The sequence below is a fragment of the Gorilla gorilla genome, chromosome 14, assembly GCF_029281585.2.
Source record: "Gorilla gorilla gorilla isolate KB3781 chromosome 14, NHGRI_mGorGor1-v2.1_pri, whole genome shotgun sequence".
NCBI classification, from domain to species: domain Eukaryota; kingdom Metazoa; phylum Chordata; class Mammalia; order Primates; family Hominidae; genus Gorilla; species Gorilla gorilla.
The window spans coordinates 31,510,443-31,534,817 of NC_073238.2; the positions used below are offsets into that span (position 1 = coordinate 31,510,443).

Below are 24,375 nucleotides of genomic sequence, written 5' to 3' on the forward strand. Positions count from 1 at the left end.
AAGTCTGCAGAGGTTACTGCTGTTTTTTTGTTTGTCTGTGCCCTGCCCCCAGAGGTGGAGCCTACAGAGGCAGGCAGGCCTCCTTGAGCTGTGGTGGGCTCCACCCAGTTCGAGCTTCCTGGCTGCTTTGTTTACCTAAGCGAGCCTGGGCAATGGCGGGCGCCCCTCCCCCAGCCTCGCTGCCGCCTTGCAGTTTGATCTCAGACTGCTGTGCTAGCAATCAGCAAGACTCAGTGGGCATAGGACCCTCCGAGCCATGTGCGGGATATAATCTCCCGGTGTGCCGTTTTTTAAGCCTGTCGGAAAAGCGCAGTATTGGGTGGGAGTGACCCGATTTTCCAGGTGCCATCTGTCACCCCTTTCTTTGACTAGGAAAGGGAACTCTGTGGCCCCTTGTGCTTCCCGAGTGAGGCAATGCCTCACCCTGCTTCGGCTCACACATGGTGCGCTGCACCCACTGACCTGCGCCCACTGTCTGGCACTCCCTAGTGAGATGAACCCGGTACCTCAGATGGAAATGCAGAAATCACCTGTCTTCTGCATCACTCACGCTGGGAGCTGTAGACCGGAGCTGTTCCTATTCGGCCATCTTGGCTCCTCTGACCTCGAATTTCTTAATCCTGAGTTCTAGTTTGATTGCACTGTGGTCTGAGAGACAGTTTGTCAAATTTCTGTTCTTTTACCTTTGCTGAGGAGTGATTTACTTCCAACTATGTGGTCAATATTGGAATAGGTGTGGTGTGGTGCTGAAAAAAATGTATATTCTGTTGATTTGGGGTGGAGAGTTCTGTAGATCTCTATTAGGTCTGATTGGTGCAGAGCTGAGTTCGATTCCTGGATATCCTTGTTAACTTTCTGTCTTGTTGATCTGTCTAATGTTGACGGTGGGGTGTTAAAGTCTCCCATTATTATTGTGTGGGAGTCTAAGTCTCTTTGTAGGTCTCTAAGGACTTGCTTTATGAATCTGGGTGCTCCTGTATTGGGTGCATATATTTTTAGGATAGTTAGCTCTTCTTGTTGAATTGATCCCTTTACCATTATGTAATGGCCTTCTTTGTCTCTTTTGATCTTTGTTGGTTTAAAGTCTGTTTTATCAGAGACTAGGATTGCAACCCCTGCCCTTTTTTGTTTTCCATTTGCTTGGTAGATCTTCCTCCATCCCTTTATTTTGAGCCTATGTGTGTCTCTGCACGTGAGATGAGTTTCCTGAATACAGCATACTGATGGGTCTTGACTTTTTATCCAATTTGCCAGTCTGTATCTTTTAATCGGAGCATTTAGCCCATTTACGTTTAAGGTTAGTATTGTTATGTGTGAATTTGATCCTGTCATTATGATGTTAGCTGGTTATTTTGCTCTTTAGTTGATGCAATTTCTTCCTTGCCTCGATGGTCTTTACAATTTGGCATGTTTTTTGCAGTGGCTGATACCGGTTGTTCCTTTCCATGTTTAGTGCTTCCTTCAGGAGGTCTTTTAGGGCAGGCCTGGTGGTGACAAAATCTCTCAGCATTTGCTTGTCTGGAAAGTATTTTATTTCTCCTACACTTATGAAGCTTAGTTTGGCTGGATATGAAATTCTGGGTTGAAAATTCTTTTCTTTAAGAATGTTGAATTTTGGCCCCCACTCTCTTCTGGCTTGTAGAGTTTCTCCCAGGAGGATCAGCTGTTAGTCTGATGGGCTTCCCTTTGTGGGTAACCTGACCTTTCTCTCTGGCTGCCCTTAACATTTCAACTTTGGTGAATCTGACAATTATGTGTATTGGAATTGCTCTTCTCAAGGAGTATCTCTGTGGCATTCCCTGTATTTCCTGAATCTGAATGTTGGCCTGCCTTGATAGATTGGGGAAGTTGTCCTGGATAATATCCTGCAGAGTGTTTTCCAACTTGGTTCCATTCTCCCCATCATTTTCAGGTACACCAATCAGACGTAGATTTGCTCTTTTCACATAGTCCCATATTTCTTGGAGGCTTTGTTCATTTCTTTCTATTCTTTTTTCTCTAAACTTCTCTTCTTGCTTCATTTCATTCATTTGATCTTCCATCTCTGATATCCTTTCTTCCAGTTGATCGATTCGGCTACTGAGGCTTGTGCATTCGTCACATAGTTCTTGTGCCTTGGTTTTCAGCTCCATCAGGTCCTTTAAGCACTTCTCTGCATTGGTTATTCTAGTTAGCTATTTGTCTAATCTTTTTTTAAGGTTTTTAACTTCTTTGCCATGGGTTCAAACTTCTTCCTTTAGCTCGGAGTAGTTTGATCATCTGAAGCCTTCTTCTCTCAACTCGTCAAAGTCATTCTCCATCCAGCTTTGTTCCATTGCTGGTGAGGAGCTGCATTCCTTTGGAGGAAGAGAGGCACTCTGATTTTTAGAATTTTCAGTTTTTCTGCTCTGTTTTTTCCCCATCTTTGTGGTTTTATCTACCTTTGGTCTTTGATGATGGTGACATACAGATGGGGTTTTGGTGTGGATGTCCTTTCCGTTTGTTAGTTTTCCTTCTAATATTCAGGACCCTCAGCTGCAGGTCTGTTGGAGTTTGCTGGAGGTCCACTCCAGACCCTGTTTGCCTGGGTATCAGCAACAGAAGCTGCAGAACAGCGGACATTGGTGAACAGCAAATGTTGCTGCCTGATCGTTCCTCTGAGAGTTTTGTCTGAGAGGAGAACCCGGCCATGTGAGGTGTCAGTCTGCCCCTACTGGGTGGTGCCTCTCAGTTAGGCTACTTGGCGATCAGGGACCCACTTGAGGAGGCAGTCTATCCATTCTCAGATCTCAAGCTGCGTGCTGGGAGAACCACTGCTCTCTTCAAAGCTGTCAGACAGGGACATTTAAGTCTGCAGAGGTTTCTGCTGCCTTTTGCTTGGCTATGCCTTGCCCCCAGAGGTGGAGTCTACAGAGGCAGGCAGGCCTCCTTGAGCTGCGGTGGGCTCCACCCAGTTCGAACTTCCCAGCCGCTTTGTTTACCTACTCGAGCCTCGGCAATCATGGGCGCCCCTCCCTGAGACTCGCAGCTGCCTTGCAGTTCGATCTCAGACTGCTGTGCTAGCAATGAGCGAGGCTCCATGGGCATAGGACCCTCCAAGCCAGGTGCAGAATATAATCTCCTGGTGTGCCATTTGCTAAGACCATCAGAAAAGCACAGTAATAGGGTGGGAGTGACCCGATTTTCCAGGTGCCCTCTGTCACCCCTCTCCTTGGCTAGGAAAGGGAATTCCCTGACCCCTTGTGCTTCCCGGGTGAGGCAATGCCTCGCCCTGCTTCGGCTCATGCTTGGTGCGCTGCACCCACTGTCCTGCACGCACTGACAATCCCCAGTGAAATGAATCTGGTACCTCAGTTGGAAATGCAGAAATCATTCGTCTTCTGCGTCGCTCATGCTGGGAGCTGTAGAATGGAGCTGTTCCTATTCGGCCATCTTGGCTCCACCCTCTGCAACTCTTGATTTCTGAGTTCTTCCAAGCATCTGAGTTCTTCTTGATGCCTCATTAGATCTACAAAATAATGACTACACAGTAATATTTTTAGTTTCCCTTTCCATATTTTTATACCAATAAGCATAGAAGTTCTCTGTCACTGGCAATATATTGGTATATTACTCATTTTATAATAAATTGTAAGCTAGGTAATTAATCAAATAAATATCCTTTCTGAGCACATTTCTTCATGTATATAAAAAAGAGTATTCAAGTTCATTCTTGGCCAGGTGCGGTGGCCCATGCCTGTAATCCCAATACTTTGGGAGGCCAAGGCAGGTGGATCACTCCAGGCCAGCAGTTTGAGACCAGTCTGGCCAACAAGGCAAAACCCCAACTCCACCAAAACTACAAAAATTAGCTGGGCATGGTGGTGCGTGCCTGCAGTCCCAACTACTCAGAAGGGTGAGGTAGGAGAATCACTTGAACTCGGGAGGTAGAGGATGCAGTGAGTCGAGATTGTGCCACTGCACTCCAGCCTGAATGACAGAGCAAGACTCCATCTCAAAAACAAGTTCATTCTTGTTGGGGAAAAAAAGCATAATAAACTCCTCTTGGCTGGGCGTGGTGGCTCATGCCTATAATCCCAACAGTTTGGGAGGCCCAGGTGGGCAACAGAGTGGGTTGCATAGCAGGACTGTCTCTAAAATAAAATGCAACAGAGCAAATGCAACAGAGTGAGTTGACTCCATTTCAAAAAATAAATAAATAAATAAAAATTCATCTTTATGTCAAGAAATTAAAGAGGCTGGCTTGTGCCTGTAATCCCAGCACTTCAGTAAGCCAAGGCAGGCAGATCACTTCAGCTGAGGAGTTCGAGACCAGCCTAAGTAACACAGTGAAACCCTGTCTACAAAAAATACAAATATTAGGGCCAGGTGTGGTGCCTCACGGCTGTAATGCCAACATTTTGGGAGGCCAAGGCAGGTGGATCACCTGAGGTCGGGAGTTCGAGGCCAGCCTGACCAACATGGAGAAACCCCGTCTCTACTAAAAACACAAAAATTAGCTGGGTGTGGTAGCGCATGCCTGTAATCCCAGCTACTCAGGAGGCTTAGGTGGGAGAATCGCTTGAACCCGGGAGGCGGAGGTTGCAGTGAGCCGAGATCACACCATTGCACTCCAGCCTGGGAAACAAGAGCAAAACTCCGTCTCAAAAAAAAAAAAAAACAATTACTTAAATACCTTTTTTTTTCCTCTCAGAGACAGGGTCTCACTCTGGCACCTAGGCTGGAGTAGAGTGGCATGATGGTAGCTCACTACAGCCTCAAAAACCTGGGCTCAAGAGATCCTCCCACCTCAGTCTCCCCAACAGCCAGGACTGACAGGCTTTTAACCTCTCAGATCTTATCACCTTACCTGTAACATTGGTATAATTAGCTCAAAGGCTCCAACAATCAAATTATCAAATAAACACAATTACCTAATACTTAAAAGAACTATAAACTTAAAACTACCATTTTATGCTCACTAAATTATAAATTTTTTAAAGTTTCTAATACCCAAAGTTCCTGAAATTTCACTAAAGCTTATACATCTGTACACTGCCATGATAACATCTTTGTAAGGGAAAAAACTGTAAAAAGTACATAACTAGAGATGTCTTTATCTTTTGATCCAGGAAATTACACTCAGGAATTTTTCTTAATAAATTAAAACAAAGCCATCTACAGACATGAAGGCATCATCTACAGTATTACTTATTACTTACTAAATCAAATAACACTTTGAAATGCTTTCCTGGCTGGGCACAGTGACTTACCAAAGTGGGAGGCTGCCTCGGCCTCTGAAAGTAATCCCAGCACTTTGGGAGGCCAAGGTGGGTGGATCACTTGAGGTCAGGAGTTTGAGACCGGCCTGGCCAACATGGCAAAACACTGTCTCTACTAAAACTACAAAAATAAGCCGGGCATGGTGGCACACGCCTGTATCCCAGCTACTCAAGGAGGCTGAGGCAGAAGAATCACTTGAACCTGGGAGGCACAGGTTGCAGTGAGCAGAGATTGCGCCAACGCAGTCCAGCCTGGTTGACGAGTAAGACTGTCTCAAATTAATTAATTAATTAATTAAAATGCTGTCCTAACAAATTTAATGATAAAATTACATGAAATTATATGCTATAATTTCAATGTATCATAAATACAGGTACAGAAAAAAGGAATATAAACAAACTAAAATTTTGATTTGCTAGACTGTGAGACAGTGTTTTCTCAATTTAAAATTGCACAAGTCATGAAAACTGAATGTATAAGTTCTGATCTAACAATTCTATTTTCTAAAAATACTAGTCTCTTTATTTTTCTTTCAGTTTTTATTTTACCTCTGATCTGTCTGGATTTATGACACTGAATTAATTTTTTTTTTTCGAGACGGAGTCTTGCTCTGTCACCCTGGCTGGAGTGCAGTGGCGTGGTCTTGGCTCACTGCAACCTCCACCTCCTGGGTTCAAGCAATTCTCCTGCCTCAGCTTCCCAAGTAGCTGGGACTACAGGCGCATGCCACCAGGCCTGGCTAATTTTTTGTATTTCCAGTAGAGATGGGGTTTCACCATGTTAGCCAGGATGGTCTCGATCTCCTGTTGGCATTAATGTTCTTTAATCATAAACCACACATGTATTTAAATCCTAATATCTCAAGTAGGTCCAGGCATGACTGTTCTGTTCTTCACTTGTCTGATGTTTATCCTCTTTTGATTTCTTTAAGAAGGGCTCAGAGCAACATATTTGTTTTGTTTGGTTTGTTTTGTTTTTGTTTTTTGAGATGGAATCTCGCTCTGTCGCCAGGCTGGAGTGCGGTGGTGCGATCTCTGCTTACTGCAACTTCCGACTCCCTGGTTCAAGCGATTCTCCTGCCTCGGCTTCCCAAGTAGCTCACACCTGTAATCCTAGCACTTTGGGAGTAATCCTAGCACTTTGGGAGTGCTCAGGGATCCACCTGAGGCAGGCAGATCACGAGGTCAGGAGTTCAAGATCAGCCTGACCAACATGGAGAAATATCGTTTCTACTACTAATACAAAAAGTAGCCAAGTGTGGTGGTGCGCACCTGTAATACCAGCTACTCAGGAGGCTGAGGCAGGAGAATCACTTGAAATGCAGAGGCAGAGGTTGCAGTAAGCCGAGATTGCACCACTGCACTCCAGCCTGGGCAATAGAGAGAGACTCCATCTCTAAATAAATAAAAGTTAAAAAAAAAATGTAATGGAGCCAGGCACAGTGGCTCATGCCTGTAATCCTGGCACTTTGGGAGGCTGAGACGGGCAGATCACTTGAGTCCTGGAGTTTGAGACCAGCCTGGCCAACATGGCGAAGCCCCGTCTCTACTAAAAATACAAAAATTAGCCAGGTATGGTGGCTCATGCCTGAGGGAGGAGAACCACTTGAACCCGGGAGCTGGAGGTTGTAGTGAGCTGAGATTGTGCCACTGAACACCAGCCTGGGCAACAGAGTGAGACTCCATCTCAAAAAAAAAAAATTTTTTTTATGTAATGGGATTTGAATCTAGAAAGGACTAAATAACTATCAGTAAAGTATAAATCAAACAATTATTATTGTAAGGCACCCACGTGTTCAATAAGAATCAACATTTACGGCTGGGTGTGGTGGCTCACGCCTGTAACCCCAACACTTTGGGAGGCTGAGGCAGGTGGATCACTTGAGGTCAGGAGTTCGAGACCAGCCTGACCAACGTGGAGAAACCCCGTCTCTACTAAAATACAAAATTAGCCAGGCATGGTGGCGCATGCCTGTAATCCCAGCTACTCAGGAGGCTGAAGCAGGAGAATCGCTTGAACCCAGGAGGTGGAGGTTGCAGTGAGCCAAGATCGTGCCACTGCACTCCAGCCTGGGCAACAGAGCGAGACTCTGTCTCGAAAAAGAAAAAAAAAATTTACAAAAATTTTCTGATACATGCATATATATTCTTTGCAGCACTGCTTTTAAAAACAAACTGAAAAGAGAAATTGTTATTGAAAGAGGATGAACTAAACTAATTATACCCATATAAAAGAATATCATACAGCCATTAAAAATATAAGGCAGATATTTACATATATATTCATGTTGAAAGTAAAAAAGTTACAGAAAAGGTAAACAGCTTTATTTTTGGAGACAGAGTCTCGTTCTGTCACCCAGGCTGGAGTACAGTGGCATAATTACAGCTCACTACAGCCTCAAGCTCCCAGGCTCAAGTGATCCTCCCTCCTAAGCCTTCCCAAGTAGCTGCAACTACAGACACATGCCACCATGCCCAGCTCATTTCTGTACTTTTGGTAGAGTTGGGGTCTCACTATGTTGCTGAGGTTAGTCTTGAACTGCTGGACTCAAGCAATCCTCCCACCTCAGCTTCCCAAAGTGCTAGAATTACAGGCATGAGCCACTGTGCCCAGCCAGTTTGTTTTTTCGTTATGAATTTTGTTTTTTTTTTGCTTACAAATACACACAAACATCTAATGACATATGCAAATTTTTTTTCATTAAAGGATACAAAAGAGACTTAAAATACAGAAGAGTGATTCCTACAAAAAAGCAGAAGGTAGGTTACAGTGAGCTGAGGTTGCACCACTGCACTCCAGCTTGGGCGACAGAGAAAGAGTCAGTCTCAAAAAAGAAAAAAAAAAAGAAATATGAAACTGTAGAACAAATGGGAGGAAGTTGTAACTTTTTAAATTTTTAAACAAACTACAACTGAAATTTACCAATTGCAGACTTTGGATCAAATAAGTACAAGTACTTCCTCACAAGTGAACCCAGAAGCAGGGAGTAGGATTCAATAGGCAATGTGATTTTCTAATATTATAAACTAAGATATTGTTAACAGAGACTTTAAATGAACACACATGATAAACAACAAAACTTAAACTCAGGGGAAATAATTCTGCAAAATTACTCTACTTCAAACATCAAAATACCTTCAGGCAAAGTTTTCTAAGAGCTCAAGAAAAAACTGAAGTCTAAGGAAATGTTCTTTGCCATCAATATATCCTCAGTACCTCAGACGTGTCTCCCATAACTGACATTAAAGATGTGCTAAATTAGTGAATGTTATACCACTGTTTGTAGCATCAACACAAATCTTTAGTACAGATGCTTCCACATCTAATCAACATTATTATCTAACTAGGGCACAACTGTAGGTAGGTGGGAAACAAAATGGCAGAGAAGTGCCTAGCAGGCTAAGAGAAAACAATTCATATTGAACAGAAGGGCTAGGGCAACCACAGAGCCCAGGAAACAAAATTTCAAAAATTTCCAAGATGATTCTAATGGGTAATAAAATTTCAAAACCACTGGACTGGACAAACTTTAAGATCTCTTGGCTGGGCACGGTGGCTCATATCTGTAATCCCAGCACTATGGGAGGCCAAGGTGGGTAGATCACTCGAGGCTAGGAGTTCAAGACCAGCTTGGCCAACATGGAGAAATCCCATCTCTACTAAAAATACAAAGAAACTGGCCAGGCACGGTGGCTCATGCCTGCAATCCCAGCACTTTGGGAGGCCAAGGCGTGTGGATCACCTGAGGTCAGGAGTTCAAGAGCAGCCTGGCCAACATGGTAAAACCCCATCTCTACTAAAAATACAAAAAATTAGCCGAGTGTGGAGGCACACACTTCTAATCCCACCCACTTAGGAGGCTGAGGCAGGAGGATCACTTGAACCCCGGAGGTGGAGGTTGCAGTGAGCTAAGATCACACCCGTGTACTCCAGTCTGGGCGACAGAGTGAGATTTTGTCCAAAAAAAAAAAAAATGTCTCTCTTCCAGCTCTAACAACTAATGAACGATTCAGTACCTTTATCTCAAATAACAACTTGCAAATTTTCCACAAAATAAAAGACAGTTTATCTTTTTTTTTTTTTTTTGAAATGGAGTCTCGTTCTCTCGCCCAGGCTGGAGTTCAGTGGCGTGATCTCGGCTCACTGCAACCTCCACCTCCTGGGTTCAAGTACTTCTCTGCCTCAGCCTCCCGAGTAGCTGGTATTACAGGCACCTGCCACCACAGCCAGCTAATGAGAGTTTATCTTTAAATCTACTATAAGATAGAAATGAGTTCAGTTTTGTTAGAAGAGTGAACTGATAGAACTACCAAGCTTAGGGTCCAAATTAAACCAAAACACCTAACTAGTTTCTATTGTTTGCTGGGCTCAATTTTGTTTTAACGTATGTGGCATCAGCACAGTTACTGAATGACTTGATCATAATTGCTCAATAAACATTTACTGAATAGTGATGTATGAAATACTAGAACACACATACCAAAAAAAACCTACACTTCATTCTAAAGTAAATGAGAATTTACCCAAAAGGATTTAGAGAAGAATGATCAAATTTTCACCTGCTAAGAAAAATACTGAATCTAGTACACAGAGTGGTTTAAAGAAAGCCAAGATTAGATGGCAGAAACGTTCAGCAGGAATGCTGCTGCAGAAACTCAGGCAGGCAGCTGTGGTATCTTGATCTCTGGGGACAGCCAAGAGAAGGTAAATACAAAAAAATTAGCCGGGCATTGTGGTGTGTGCCTGTAATCCCAGCTACTTAGGAGACTGAGGCAGGAGAATTGCTTGAGCCCAGGAGGCAGAGGTTGCAGTGAAACAATATCACACCATTACACTCCAGCCTGGGCAACAGAGCAAGACTCCACCTCAAAAAAATATATATATACACACACACACACATATATATGTATATATATATGTATATATTCTTGCCAATTACTAACTTTCCCTAAATCCCCATATGAGTCTCCCATGAATCTTTTTCTTCTCTACCAGATTATCCATCGGTACTCTTTCAAACATGTAATAATAATCTTAAATAGCCAGCATTTGTCCAAATTCTTCTTCTCATCTAATAAAAATTCCTGTATGTGCCACGTCTACCTACCAAAATTCGCCCACTATGTTTCTGTTTGCCAAGAGAATCATGTATTTGGTACTGGCACAATTTAATATCCTCAAATTACCTCCAACAATACTACTTGCATAAGTAAAACTAATTTTTTTTTGAGACAGAGTTTCGCTCTTGTTGCCCAGGCTGGAGTGCAATGACACGATCTCAGCTCGCCGCAACCTCCACCTCCCAGGTTCAAGCGATTCTCCTGCCTCGGCCTCCCAACTAGCTGGCATTACAGGTGCACACCGCCATGCCTGGCTAATTTTGTATTTTTAGTAGAGATGGGGTTTCCCCATGTTGGTCAGGCTTGTCTCGAACTCCCGAGCTCAGGTGATCCACCTGCCTTGGCCCCCCAAAGTGCCGGAATTATGGACATGAGCCACCACGCCCGGCAAGTAAAACTAACTTTTAATAAGTTGTGTTTTTTTTTAAGGTAAGTTATCTGGGAAAAGGGAGATTTTCACACCTAATATGTTGAGTTCCAACTTTACCTCTAAACTCCTAAATGGCACTTTACACAGTAGTACATGAATGGTACACACACTTAAGGGAAAAAAAAAATCATACCACATGTACATGAAAATCCATATTTACCTTGCCTCATTAGCATTAATTGGTGTTCATGCCTAGCTGCTTCCATTTCTGCCTCCAGTTTCTCTTTGGCTTCTCTGATGTTTCTATCAACCTGCTCACGCTGCTGCTTTTCCATTTCATCAAGAGCCTTCCATCGAGATGCATACTCAAATTCAAATGTCCCAGGTTGAGCAAAACGTGGTGGTTGTTCTCTTTCCCTAAATTAACATTAAAACATACAGAAATGTATGCTTAAAAGGTAAAACAACAACAAATGAGAACAACAAGCACTTACAATGTCCAAGACACCGTGTGAGACACCGTGTCTACATGAATTACCTCGTGACAATATTGTGATTACAGGCCTGAGTTTAAGAACTGCCCAAGAATGTTCAACTAATAATGGAACAATAATTCAAACGTACACAATCTGATGCTACAACCTGCATTCTCCTAATTATTACCTGCAAAATTTCTGCTTTTGGAGGTTTCATTTTCTGGTTTTCAGTCAATGAAATATTTTACAAAGGAAAGTCTGGAACATATGAATTAACTGTCTGGATCAGATGTTTTTCTAGTAAAACCAGCTAGATTTTACTGAGTGTTATGTGCCAATTAATTGGGTAGGCCCCAAAAATCAAGGCCTAACTTACTACCATTGTAGTTAATTATTTAATACCTCTTTCCCTTGATAGACTATAAACTCAATTGACGACATCAAATGTGGCTGTTAAATGCTGTACCTCAAGTACCTAGAGTGCAGTATATACATTTAATATATATTTCTTGAATGATAAATTAGTAAACAAATTACCAAATAAAAGGCTATGAATGTATTTGAAAGTCTTCATTTTTTTCATATATACATATATGTGTATATGTAAATATTTATTTTAGAGACATATAAAAAATATGACTGATCTCAAACTCCTGGCCTTAAGTAATCTTCATTCCTCAGCCTCCAAAAGTGCCAAAACTACAGGTGCAAGACACCACACCTGGTCCCCAATCAATTTTTTTTTCACTTTTAAGAATTTTTGTTGTTGTTGCTTTGGGTTTTTTGAGACAGGGTCTTGCTCAGTTTCACAGGCTGGAGTGTAGTGGCATAGTTAAGACTCACTGCCAAGACCAGGCATGGTGGCTCACGCTTGTAATCCCAGCACTGTGGGCTTCCAAGGGGGGCAGATCACAAGGTCAGGAGTTCAAAACCAGCCTGTTCAACATGGCGAAACCCCATCTCTACTAAAAATACAAAAACTAGCTGGGAGTGATGGCAGGCACCTGTAATCCCAGCTACTCAGGAGGCCAAGGCAGGAGAATCGCTTGAACCTGGGAGGCGGAGGTTGCAGTGAGCCGAGATCCTGCCATTGCACTCCAGCCTGGGCAACAAGAGTAAGACACCGTCCCCCAAAAAAAAAAAAAAAGGCTCACTGCCAAATCAACCTCCCAGGCTTAAGCAATCCTCCCACCTGAGGCTGCAGAGCACCTAAGACTACAGGGGCATGCCACCATGACTGGCTAATTTTTGTATTTTTTGTAGAGATGAGGTACCAGTATGTTGCCCAGGCTGGTCTCAAACTCCTGGAAGCAATGCTTCTGCCTCCCAAAGTGCTGGAATTACAGGTGGGAGCCACCACACCCAGCCAACTTTCAAGAAATTTTTGCATAAATATCTTCAATTAGTCTCACCTATAACAGCCTGTATTTAAAAGTACTCATGGGAAAACAATTCCCACTCCATGAATAAAAGCATAGATACCTTGCTATAAATGTAAATTTTAACTTTTATTTTGGGGTAGGGAGGTGAGGAGGGGTGGGTATGACAAATCTAGGAGAGAGAAGAAGTCTGTCACAGAGGGAAAGATGTAATAACAAGAGAGGGAAAGATATTCAGAAGCATATGAAGAAAAACCAAAGACAGCCATGATCCTAGGGACTCTATATCTGAAAACCCTACCGGGATTTTTCTCTGTTTAAAGCACCAACTGGTAAGTGGGAAAGATTGGGAGAATCTACCAACCACTAATTTTCCTAAAAGAATTGTTTATTAGTCAGCAGTTCCGAAGTCAAAGATTGACTATATTTTTAAATTATTTGTTTTCTCCCACAGGAAAAAAACACTGAAATAACATGCTTTTTTGAACTTGCAAGTGAATTTGAATCTTGGCTCTTATGCTTTGTGAACATTTTCTTTTTTCTTTTTCTTTTTTTTTTATGAGACAGAGTTTCATTCTTGTAGCCCAGGCTGGAATGCAATGACGCGATCTCGATTCACTGCAACCTCCGCCTCCCGGGTTCAAGCGATTCTCCTGCCTCAGCCTCCCAAGTAGCGAGGGTTACAGGCACCTACCACCACACCCAGCTAATTTTTTGTATTTTCAGTAGAGACGGAGTTTCACCATGTTAGCCAGGCTGGTCTCCAACTCCCGATCTCAGGTGATCCACCCACTTTGGCCTCCCAAAGTGCAGGGATTACAGGTGTGAGGCACTGCACCCGGTCCTGTAAGCATTTTCTTCTGGGAATAAATCTTTAGTAATAAAAGTGGGAATATAACTAACTCTTTTTTGGGGGGCGGGGTGGGGGGCAGGGGACAGAGTCTTGCTCTGTCACCCAGACTGGAGTGCAGTGGCGCTGTGTTGGCTCCACCTCCCGGGTTCAAGCAATTCTCCTGCCTCAGCCTCCTGAGTAGCTGGGATTACAGGTGCGTGCCACCGCATCCGGCTAATTTTTATAGTTTTAGTAGAGATGGGGTTTCACCATGTTGGCTGGGGTGGTCTTGAACTCCTGACCTCAGGTGATCTACCCACCTCGGCCTCCCAAAGTGCTGGGATTACAGGCGTGAATCACCGCGCCCAGCCATAACTAGCTCTTATTAAGGTTTGCTGAGATCATTAACTATATAAACAAATGTTGTCTATAAAGTCTATTCTTGTAACAACCTTGTACTTCTAGTTCTCTAACTCCCAAATCCAAACGTATGCTCTATTTCAAATTTGTAATGGTGACCTATAACAAGGAAAAAGTTAAGTGAAGAGGAAATCACAGGAACCCTTTAAAAAAATGGCATTGTGGCCAGGTGCAGTGCCTCACACCTGTAAACCCAACACTCTGAGAGGGCAATGCGGGCAGATTATGAGTCCAGGAGTTCAAGACCACACTGAGCAACATGAGATAACTTATAAAAAAATTTAAAAATTAGACGGGCATGGTGGCCCACATCTGTAGTCCCAGCTGCTTGGGGAGTGCTGAGGTGGATCACTTGAGACCAGGAGGTAGAGGCTGCAGTGAGCCATGACCATGCCATTGCACTGCAGTCTGGGCAACAGAGTCAGACCCTGTCTCAAAAAAAAAATGCGAGAAATAGCATTGTAAAGGAAATAAGAATAGATATTAATTAGGCCGAGTGTGGTGGCTCACGCCTGACTTTGGGAGGCCGAGGCAGGTGACAAGGTCAGGAGTTCCAGACCAACCTGGCCAACATAGTGAAACCCTGTCTCTACTAAAAATACAAACATTAGCTGGGCAAGGTTGCATGCGCCTGTAGTTCCAGCTACTTGGGAGGCTGAGGCAGGAGAATCATTTGAACCTGGGAGGCAGAGGTGGTGAGCCGAGATGGTGCCATGCACTCCAGCCTGGGCAACAAGAGCGAAACTCCATCAAAAAAAAAAAAGATAGATATGAATTACAATCAATGCTAATGCTAATGCTTCCTCCCTGAAATACTCTCCTCCCTTGCTTCCAGGACACAGTCTGATGGTTCTTCCCCCATTCCAATGAATGAATGCTCCCTTCTCAGTCGTTATTGATTCCTTCTGATCTTCCCAATCTCTACTCACTAAAGAACTCCAAGGTTCAAGGTTTGGTCCTTTGACTTTAAAATATCATGTTCATAAATCCAGCCAGGACAGTTGCTCTAAATCTTAGGTATAAATCCAACAACCTGCTTGACTACACTGCTAGCACCTAGAACAGTGGCTAACACAAAGGCACTCCAAGTTTTATTCATCTAATAAACAAGTGAACCAGGTGCAGTGGCTGACACCTGTAATCCCAGCACCTTGGGAGGCTGAGGCGGGTGGATCATCTGAGGTCAGGAGTTCAAGACCAGCCTGGCCAATATGGTAAAACCTCATCTCTGTGACAGACCATATGTTAGGCCATAGTAAAGGGCTCTACAAATTTTAAAACCTCAAAATCATATACAGTATCTTCTCAGACCACAAGAGAATTATAGATATCAATAACAAGAGCAACTTTATAAACTGTACTGTTACATGGAAATTAAACATGCTTATGAATGAATACTGGGTCAATGAAGAAATTAAGAAGAAAATAAAAAAAAGTCTTCAATGAAAGCAAATAAAAATGAAACACAAAATACCAAAACCTATGGGATACAGCAAAAGCAGTGTTAAGAGGAAAATTTATATCAACAAACACCTATATCAAAAGGCTAAAAAGCCTTCAAATAAACAACCTAATGATTCACCTAAAGAAACTAGAAAAGCCTCATGCCTGTAATCCCAGCACTTTGGGAGGCCGAGATGGGTGGATCAGCGGAGGTCGGGGGTACAAGACCAGCCTGACCAACATGGAGAAACCCTGTCTCTACTAAAAATACAAAATTAGCCACGCGTGGTGGTACATGCCTGTAATCCCAGCTACTTGGGAGGCTGAGGCAGGAGAATCGCTTGAACACAGGAGGCAGAAGTTGCAGTGAGCCGAGATCATGCCATTGTACTCCAGCCTGGGCAACAAGAGCGAAACCCTGTCTCAAAAAAAAAAAAAAAAAGAAGAAGAAAAGCAAGAACAAAGCTAACTCAAAATTTGTAGAAGGAAAGACATAGTAAAGAGCAGAACAGAATGAAATAGAGGCAAACAAAAAATACAAAGCATCAACCAAATGAATGGTTTTTCAAAAGATAAAGAAAACTAGTAAACTGCTACTCACACTAAATAAGAAAAACAGAGAAGAGACCCAAGTAAATAAAACCAGAAACAAAACAGGAGATTTTGCAACTGATATCATAGAAATAGAAGTGATTATTAGAGACATTTATGAAAAACTATATGACAACAAATTGGAAAACCTAGAGGAAACTGATAAATTCCTGGACACATTAACTTAAAGGATTTGACAAGGAAAATCTAGAAGACCTGATCAGAGGAATCACAGGTAATGAGATTGAACCAGTAATAAGAAGTTTACAAAAAAGTCCCAAACCAGATTATCTTTACTGCCAAATTCTACTAATTCTTTACATTAAAACTAATACCAATTCTTCTCAAATGATTCCAAAATCTTCCTAGTTTATTCTATAAGGTCAGTTTTACCCTGACACTAAGACTAGACAAGAACACATCAAAAAAAAAAAAAAAAAAGAAAGAAAGAAAGAAAACTACCGGCCAATATCCCTGGTGAATATAGATGCAAAAACCCTCCACAAAATACTAGCAAACTGAATCCAATAACAAAAAAATTAATACACCATGATAAGTTGGGATTTCTTCCTGGGATGTAAGGATGGCTCAATATATTCAAATCAATACATCTGCTAAATCTCATTAACAGAATAAAGGGAAAAACACACAGAAGTATCTCCACAAATGCAGAAAAGCATTTGATAAGATTCAACATACTTTCATCAGAAAAACTCTCACAAATCAGGCATACAAGGAACAACCTTCAACATAATAAAGGTCACGTATGACAAAGCCACAGCTTACATCATACTGAATAGAGAAAAGCTGAAAGCCTTTCTTCTTAGAACTGGAACAAGACAAGGATACCCACTTTCACCATTCATATGCAACACAGTACTAGAAGTCCTAGCCAGAGCAAGTGGGTGAGAGAAAGAAATAAAGGGCATCCACATTGGAAAAAAAGGAAGTCAAATGGTCCCTCTTCGTAGATGACCTCATCTCACAGAAAAATAAACCTAAAGATGCTACCAAAAAAGACTTCGGACAGACACACAAATTAGCAAAGTTGCAGGATACCAAATCAGCATACAAAAATCAATCGTGTTTCTATACACCAATAATGAACTAGCTGAACAACTATCAAGAAAGCACTCTCACTTAAAATAGCAACAAAAAGATCAAATATCTAGTAATAAATTTAACCAAGAAGAATAAAGACCTCTACGGGGAACACTAAACAATACTAATAAAAGAAATTAGAAAAGATACAAACAAATGGACAGACATCCCATGGTCGTGAATTGGAAGAAATCATACTGTTAAAATAACCATACTACCCAAAGCAATCTACAGATTCAATGCAATCCTTATCAGAATAATGTTGTTTTTCTCATAAATGCAAAAAACAATCCTAAAATTTGTATGGAACCTAAAAATGATTCCGAATAGCCAAACCACTCCTGAGCAAAAAGAAAGAAGCTGAAGAAATCACATTACCTGACTTCGAAATATGTTAAGAGGCAATATACTCAAAACAACATAGTGTTGATATGAAAAGAAATACACCAGTGAAACAGAACTGAAAACTGAGAAATAAATCCAGGTATTTACAGCCAACTGATTTTAAACAAAGGCACCGAGAAGATACACTGGGGAAAGAACACCATTTTCAATAAATGGTGGTGGGAAAACTGGATATCCATAGGCAGAATAATGAAACTGGGTCCTTACCTCTCACCATATACAAAATGCACTCCGAATGGGTGCATTCAACACTATAAAATTACTAGAAGAAAACTCAGGATAAATGCTTCAGAACATTGGTCTAGACAATGATTTTATGGCTAAGACTTCGAAAGCACAGGCAAAAACCCCCAAATAGACCATTGAGACTACAGTGGAATAAAAACCTGCAAACAAAGAAAACAACCGACAGAGCGAAGAGGCAATCTGAAGAACAGGTATAAGTATTTTCGAATGAGTCATCCAACAAGGGACTAACATCCAGGATATACAAGAATCTCAAGCAACAGTAAAAAACAAATAATCTAATTAAAGATTAAATCAAGGATCTGAAGAGACATTTGTCAAAAGAACATGTACAAATGGCTAACAAATGGGTGAAAAAATATCCAACATCGCTAATTATCAGGGAAATGCAAACCAAAACCACTATGTGATACCATCTCACATGTGTCAGAATGGCTATCACTGAAAAGTAAAAAATAACAGATTCTGGTGAGGCTAAAGAAAAAAAGGGAATGCTTAGACACTACTTGTGAGAATGTAAGTTAGTTCAGCCACAATGAAAAGCAGTTTGGTGATTTCTCAAAGAACTTAGAACTACCATTTGACCCAGCAATCTCATTATTGGGTATATACCCAAAAGAAAATAAATTGTTCTACCATAAAGACACATGTATGTGTATGTTCCTTGCAACACTATTCACAATAGCAAAGACATAAAATCAATCTAAATGTCCATCAATGACAGAGGGGATAAAGAAAATGTGATACACATACACCATGGAATCCTTTGCAGCCATTATAAAGAATGAGATAATACTCTTCACAGCAACATGGATGGAGATGGAGGCCATTATTCTAAGTGAACACACACAGGAGCAGAAAACCAAACATCGCATGTTCTCACTTCTAAGTAGGAGCTAAACACTGAGTACACGTGGACAAAAAGAAAGGAACAATAGACACCAGGGCCTACTTGAGGCTGGAGGGTAAGATGAGGATAAGAATTGAAAACCTACCTATCAAATTCTATGCTTATTACCTAGGTGACAAAATAATCTGTACATCAAACCCCTGCAACACAGAAGTTATCTGTAGAACCAACCTGCACATGGACCACTGAAAGGAAAATAAAAGATAAAAGATTATATTTTAAAAAGAGTCCCCAGGAACCTAGCTCCCCAGGTACATTTTATCCAGGTGGTCTTCAGGTCTGTCTGTAGGTTTGTGTAGATTTGGCTACAAATGGCCAGAACAGGCTTACTCAAGACCGGGTAGACATCAGCATCTGGGCCCATTTTTCTGACCCTCCAAAAGGCCCCAATAACCCTCAGTGCACATCTCCATGGCCTGGCTGTCCTACCTTCCCAGTATCAGGTTCTGTCTCCCACACTTGCAATGTCCCCAACATATCCTGAGACCAATGTCCCCAACATATCCTCAGACCAAGCCTTGCTGCCTCTCCATTGTCTGCCCCATCATTGGTGTCCAATAGAAAACCACCTCTCCTGACTTACAGGTTCAGGATAGGTGGACAGCTTTCCCACCAAGGAATGTTAGTCCTTTGGCTTTGTCTGTTTGAAATTGCTGGCCTGCTCTTTGCCAGGGGAATACGGTCCCATAGAACTTGCCAGGAAGAACTCCAGCGGCCTTTTGTTGTCACTTCAGTTACAGGAGAGGACCCAGTTACAGGAGAGGACCCAAAGGCCGGCCAGAAAGCTTGCAGAGCTTCAGGCCTTTGGCCAAATGTTTGGCCTGTGGCCTCAGGGCTCTTTGCATCTCTAAGGCTTTCATGTGCACAATACACATCCATCGTGCTGAAGCCACCCCACCACACAAGGTAGACACTAGTTTTCACACTAGGATCATCCATCCACCTGGGTAGGCAGTGTCCAACAGTCTGCTTTAGACATGGGGTTCATGCATTTATTTAATTTTATCTAATTTTATGTATTCTTTTGCCTCTCATCTTCTTTGGAGTCCAGAAGTGTTTATCAAGCCAGCTTCCCTTTTTCCCATGCTTCTCATGCTTATCAAGGAGACCACAGGGAAAATATTTTTTACAGTATGTTTTTAATTCAGGCATTCTTCAGATGTGTGAATGTTTTGTTTGTTTGTTTGTTTTTTGGATTTAGTTGTGAACAGCCCGCATAGACTTACTCAAGACTCAGTAGCCTTCAACACCTGTGACAATTTTTCTGGCCTCCAAAAGGCCCCAGTGGCCCTCACTGCAGCCCTGCGATGGCCTGGCTGTTCTTCCATACTGGGACCACATTCTGCCATCCACACTCTCAATGTCTGCAAGGACTCAGACCTAGCTTTTTTCCTCTCCACGGAAAGCCTGTTCTCCATCCACACAAACTGAAACACCTCTGTCTGCACACACCTCAGATGTTCAAAAGAAGAGTACCTGTCCTGACTGAAAGGGAGAAGTGAACAGCCTTTCCACTGTGGGATGATGGCCCTTTAAATGAGTCTGGTTAATATCTCTGGCCTGGTAGTTTTACTAATTTGTGTTTTCCTCTTGATTGTAAATGCCTACTAGTTCAAGACACCATCTTTTTTTTTTTTTTTTTTTTTTTTTTTTTTTTTTTTTTGAGACAGAGTCTCACTCTCTCACCTAGGCTGGAGTGCAGTGGCATGATCTTGGCTCACTGCAAGCTCCGCCTCCCAAGTTCACACAATTCTCGTGCCTCAGCCTCCTGAGTAGCTGAGATCACAGGCTTGCGCCACCACACTTGGCAAATTTTTTGTATTTTTAGTAGAGACGGGGTTTCACCATGATGGCCAGGCTGGTCTTGAACTCCTGACCTCAAGTGATCGACCTGTCTTGGCCTCCCAAAGTGTTGGGATTACAGGCATGAGCCACCGTGCTGGGCCCATCCCCATCTTAATGAATGCCATGCAGAGCAGATCTTTGCTTTCTTTTTATCATGGTCACTTCTCTCTGACATATTGCAAACAATGTAAAGTCAAGGGAGTTTAGACATCACCTATTTCCATGGCTGTGAAAACTAAAAGAGACACCAGTCATTTCAAGCCTTCTGTGCCCAGAATGCAGGGCCGTTCCAGGTGTTCTGGGCCACTGAGCTCCCTGAGGAAGAAGCTGCATCTGGCTAACAGGCTACAACCCCTCTGGACCAGTCTTGCAAAGGGAGGGATGCCCAGCTGCCATGCCAGCACAGGAACTCATACCATAGTCTTCTCAGTGTTCTGAGAGTGGGGGAGCTCCTCCCATGCTTGAGCTCAGGCCACAGACCTCAGCCCAATACCCCTACACAGTGTGCTTGACTCCTGGGGCATTGAGACAAAGCCTGAAGTTTTGTGTTTGACCCCTTGGGGTTGAACAGTGACCATCCAAGGGTCCAAACTGCTCCCAGGCCTTTGGTAAAATGCTCAGGCTGGGCAGTGGAGGCTGTGCTGTGGGGTGAGGATGTGGAGAAAACAGAATCCTCATACACTGTTAGTGGGAATGTAAATGAGTACAATCACCATGGATAATAGTGGGCAGGTTCCTAAAAAAACCCTAAGCCTAGAACTACCATATGATCCAGCAATCACACTGCTAAGTATATACCCCAAAGAAAGGAAATCAGTATATCAAAGAGATATGTGCACATTTATGTTTATTGCAGCATTGTTCACAATAGCTAAGATGTGGAAGCAATCTAAGTGCCCATCAGCAGACGAATGGATTTTTGAAATGTGGCGCACATACACAACGGACTACTATTCAGCCATAAGAAGAATCAGATTCTGTGATTTGCAGCAATACAGATGGAACTGAAGGACATTATGTTAAATGAAATAAGCCAGGCACAGAAAGACAGACTTATCATGTTCTCATTCATTTGTGAGAGCTAAAAATTAAAACACTTGTACTCGTGGAGGTAGAGAGTAGAACGATGGTTATCAGAGGCTGGGAAGAGGATTAGGGGTTGGGGAGAAGTGAGGATGGTTAATGAGTATAAAAATATAGTTACATAGAATAAGACCTGCTTTATAGCACAACAGGGTAACTACAGTCAACAGTGATTTATAGTACATTTAAAAATAACTAAAAGAGTGTAATTGGAATGTTTATAACACAAAGAAATGATAAATGTTTGAGGTGATGAATTTAGCCTGATGTGATTACAATGCATTGTATGCTTCTATCAAAGCATCTCCTGTAGTCCATAAATGCATACACCTACTATGTACCCACAAAAATTAAATTAAGAAAAAGAAATAGAGTACAAGAGATAGAGGTTACAAGTTAGACTACTTTGAATATACTTGTTTTACAGATTGATTTTGAAATTATGTAAATATTCCACATAATCATAAGACAAAATTAAATCTAAAAGAGTAATCGCTATGACTTGAAAGTAAAATAAACTCATACCCACTTGGTGTCATAAGTACTCACAGAAGGGCTATTCCTTGTGCTTTTATTTAAACACATAACAATTTGGAGAAAATGTCTAAACTGTTCATAGTAATTATATGTTGTAGTATTGATATTTTGAGACTCATGCATGTATTATGGATAAATCAAAATATTAGGATGATATCACTAAGACAAAAACAAAAATCTCAACACAATTAAACTAGAAATTGATAAAACCAAGGTAGCTGGAAAATCCCCAAATACTTGGGAATTAAGGAGCACACTTCTAATAACACATGGGTGAATGAAGAAATCTCAAGAGAAAATTTAATGAAAATGAAAACACAACTTTTCAAAAATTGTAGGAAGTAGAAAAAGCAGTACCTCATGAGAAATGTAGAGCAGGGAATGCATATATTAAAGAAGAAAGTTTTAACACCAATAATCTAAACTTCCACAGCCCAAAAAGGGAAAAGAAGAGCAAATAAAATTTAAAGCAAGCAGAAGAAAAGAAATAATTAAATTTAGAAGAGACTCATTACAATTCAAAACAGGAAATCAAGAGAGAAAACAAAAGCTAGTTATTTGAAAAGGTCAAAAAAACCAATAAGCTAACTTAGAAAAAAAGAGAGAGGACACAGATTACTATTGTCAGAAATGAAACATCACTACATCACTCGTTCACCTCCTCCATGAACGCTAGGGTTGGTTTCCGGAGATTCATTTCCCCGGCTTCATACTGGGGCAGAATTTCACCAACAGGCCTGGCTAGATATTCTGGGGGCCTCTCTAACCTTTGTGGGGATACATCTTCTCTGGTCTTGTGCATGTAATTTTCCAGTTCCAGAGGTTTGCCACTTTTTCAGAATCTCATAATCTCTTGCTCCTTCTGGTGTCTGCCTGCACACAGGCTCTCTGGTACTGCAACAAGATATTGAACTCTCTGTTCTCCGTGGCCCCCAGTTATTCAAAGTAGGTGGATTTTCTGTCAGCACTCCACGTCATACAACACACAATCCAGTCCCTCAGGTAGCCCCTGAAAAGTCAGAATGTTACCCTTAGGTTCCCTTCTTAACTTCTATTCCTGAGGGAGAAGCCAAGAGTTGAACATGTTCTCCTGATCAAACCAAACTATGCCCACTTGAGGAAAGGGCTATATCATGGGTAAAATGCAACATCTTTTCTCACCCATTCGAATGCAGCTGTTCTTGGTTTTGCACTGGCCTGGGTTACTGCTGGTTTCTGGAGCCTCCTAAAGGCTTGCAGGTTGCAGTCAAGATGTCAGCCAGGGCTACAGTCATCTCGCAGGTGGAGGGTTCACTTCCAAGATGACTCAGTCATGTGCCTTTGGCTGAAGGCCTGTCAGTTCCTTGCCACATGTATCTCCCTGCAAAGCTGCCTGAAAGTCCGCACCGCATAGCAGCTGGCTTTTGCTAGAGCTGTTGATCAGAGAGAGGGAGAGAGAGTTAAAGAGGTGGAGGAGGAGGAAGAGGAGGAAACAATGGTGCCTTTTATTAACTAGCTTTCTTCTTTTATTTTTTTTCACCATCATGTTCATCTCTGATATTGTCTAGTCTTCCAACATACACATTGTCACATCCACATCCACTTTCTCTGTTCATTAGAAATGTGCTCATAAGTCTAGCCCATATTCAAGGGGAGAAGTATTAGGCTTTACCTCTCAAAGGGGAAAAAATGAAATAATTTTAACATATTTAATAATACATTTTAACATCACCACAAATATAAAACTTTAGTCATAAACATATTTCAATTTTTTCCTATTCTTATGCATTATCAAATGATTTATATATTAGCAGAATGTCCAAAGGTTTGACTGATTTTTAATACATACTTGTTTTGTTATCTTAACATCAATAAGGTAATCTAAAGTGTGTACTTGTAAATTATCATCTAGGCAATCCTTGGATTCCTGTCGTCTTTCGAGTTTTCTCTGTGACTGAAGAAAACAAGAGTTAGTTGTTTTAAATAAAGGTGGTAATTAACAGAAATAATTAAGACTATAGTTGTATACTAACTACAAAACTTTAATATGTAAACAGTCAAAGGTAATGGTAAAAGAAGATGGTTTACTAAAGGGAATAATTTAAACATAACAATGTATTTTTATTTAAATTCAGGTAAGATGAATCATATCTTAAAATTAAAGTCCAACTTTTAAATTCATTATCCACTTACATTCTTATGAGTTTATACATGTCTGAACACATATAATTGTCTACTAAAATAAATTTTGTAATTTCTGTGTAGACGAATAAGAAATATGGAAAACTCAATGTTAGTGATTTTATTCATTTCTAATAGTCTGATTTATAAAACCTTAACTAAAAATTATTATATGGAGTATATATAAAATGAGTAGATGTAGACTTGGGGTTTTCT

The 24,375-nt window shown here is 41.5% G+C and overlaps 1 protein-coding gene across 4 annotated transcripts in view; it reads right to left on the minus strand.

Annotated features, from left to right (window-relative positions):
• The window catches only part of LOC129527240 (paraspeckle component 1-like), a 38,880-nt gene extending 14,934 nt beyond the window's left edge, over positions 1-23,946 (minus strand). The window contains exons 1-4 of one of the 4 annotated variants that reach the window (XM_063697149.1): positions 23,828-23,946; positions 23,161-23,411; positions 10,952-11,148; positions 3,329-3,487 (exon numbers count right to left, since the gene is read on the minus strand). In XM_063697149.1, coding sequence (XP_063553219.1) covers positions 3,329-3,352 — 24 coding nt within the window. In that variant the 5' untranslated portion in view covers positions 3,353-3,487; positions 10,952-11,148; positions 23,161-23,411; positions 23,828-23,946. Of the gene's footprint in view, positions 1-3,328; positions 3,488-10,951; positions 11,149-22,766; positions 23,009-23,160 lie in introns of all 4 variants that reach the window. The other 3 variants (XM_063697148.1, XM_063697150.1, XM_063697147.1) reach the window with 3 other exon arrangements.
• Positions 23,947-24,375: the final 429 nt, after the last annotated feature.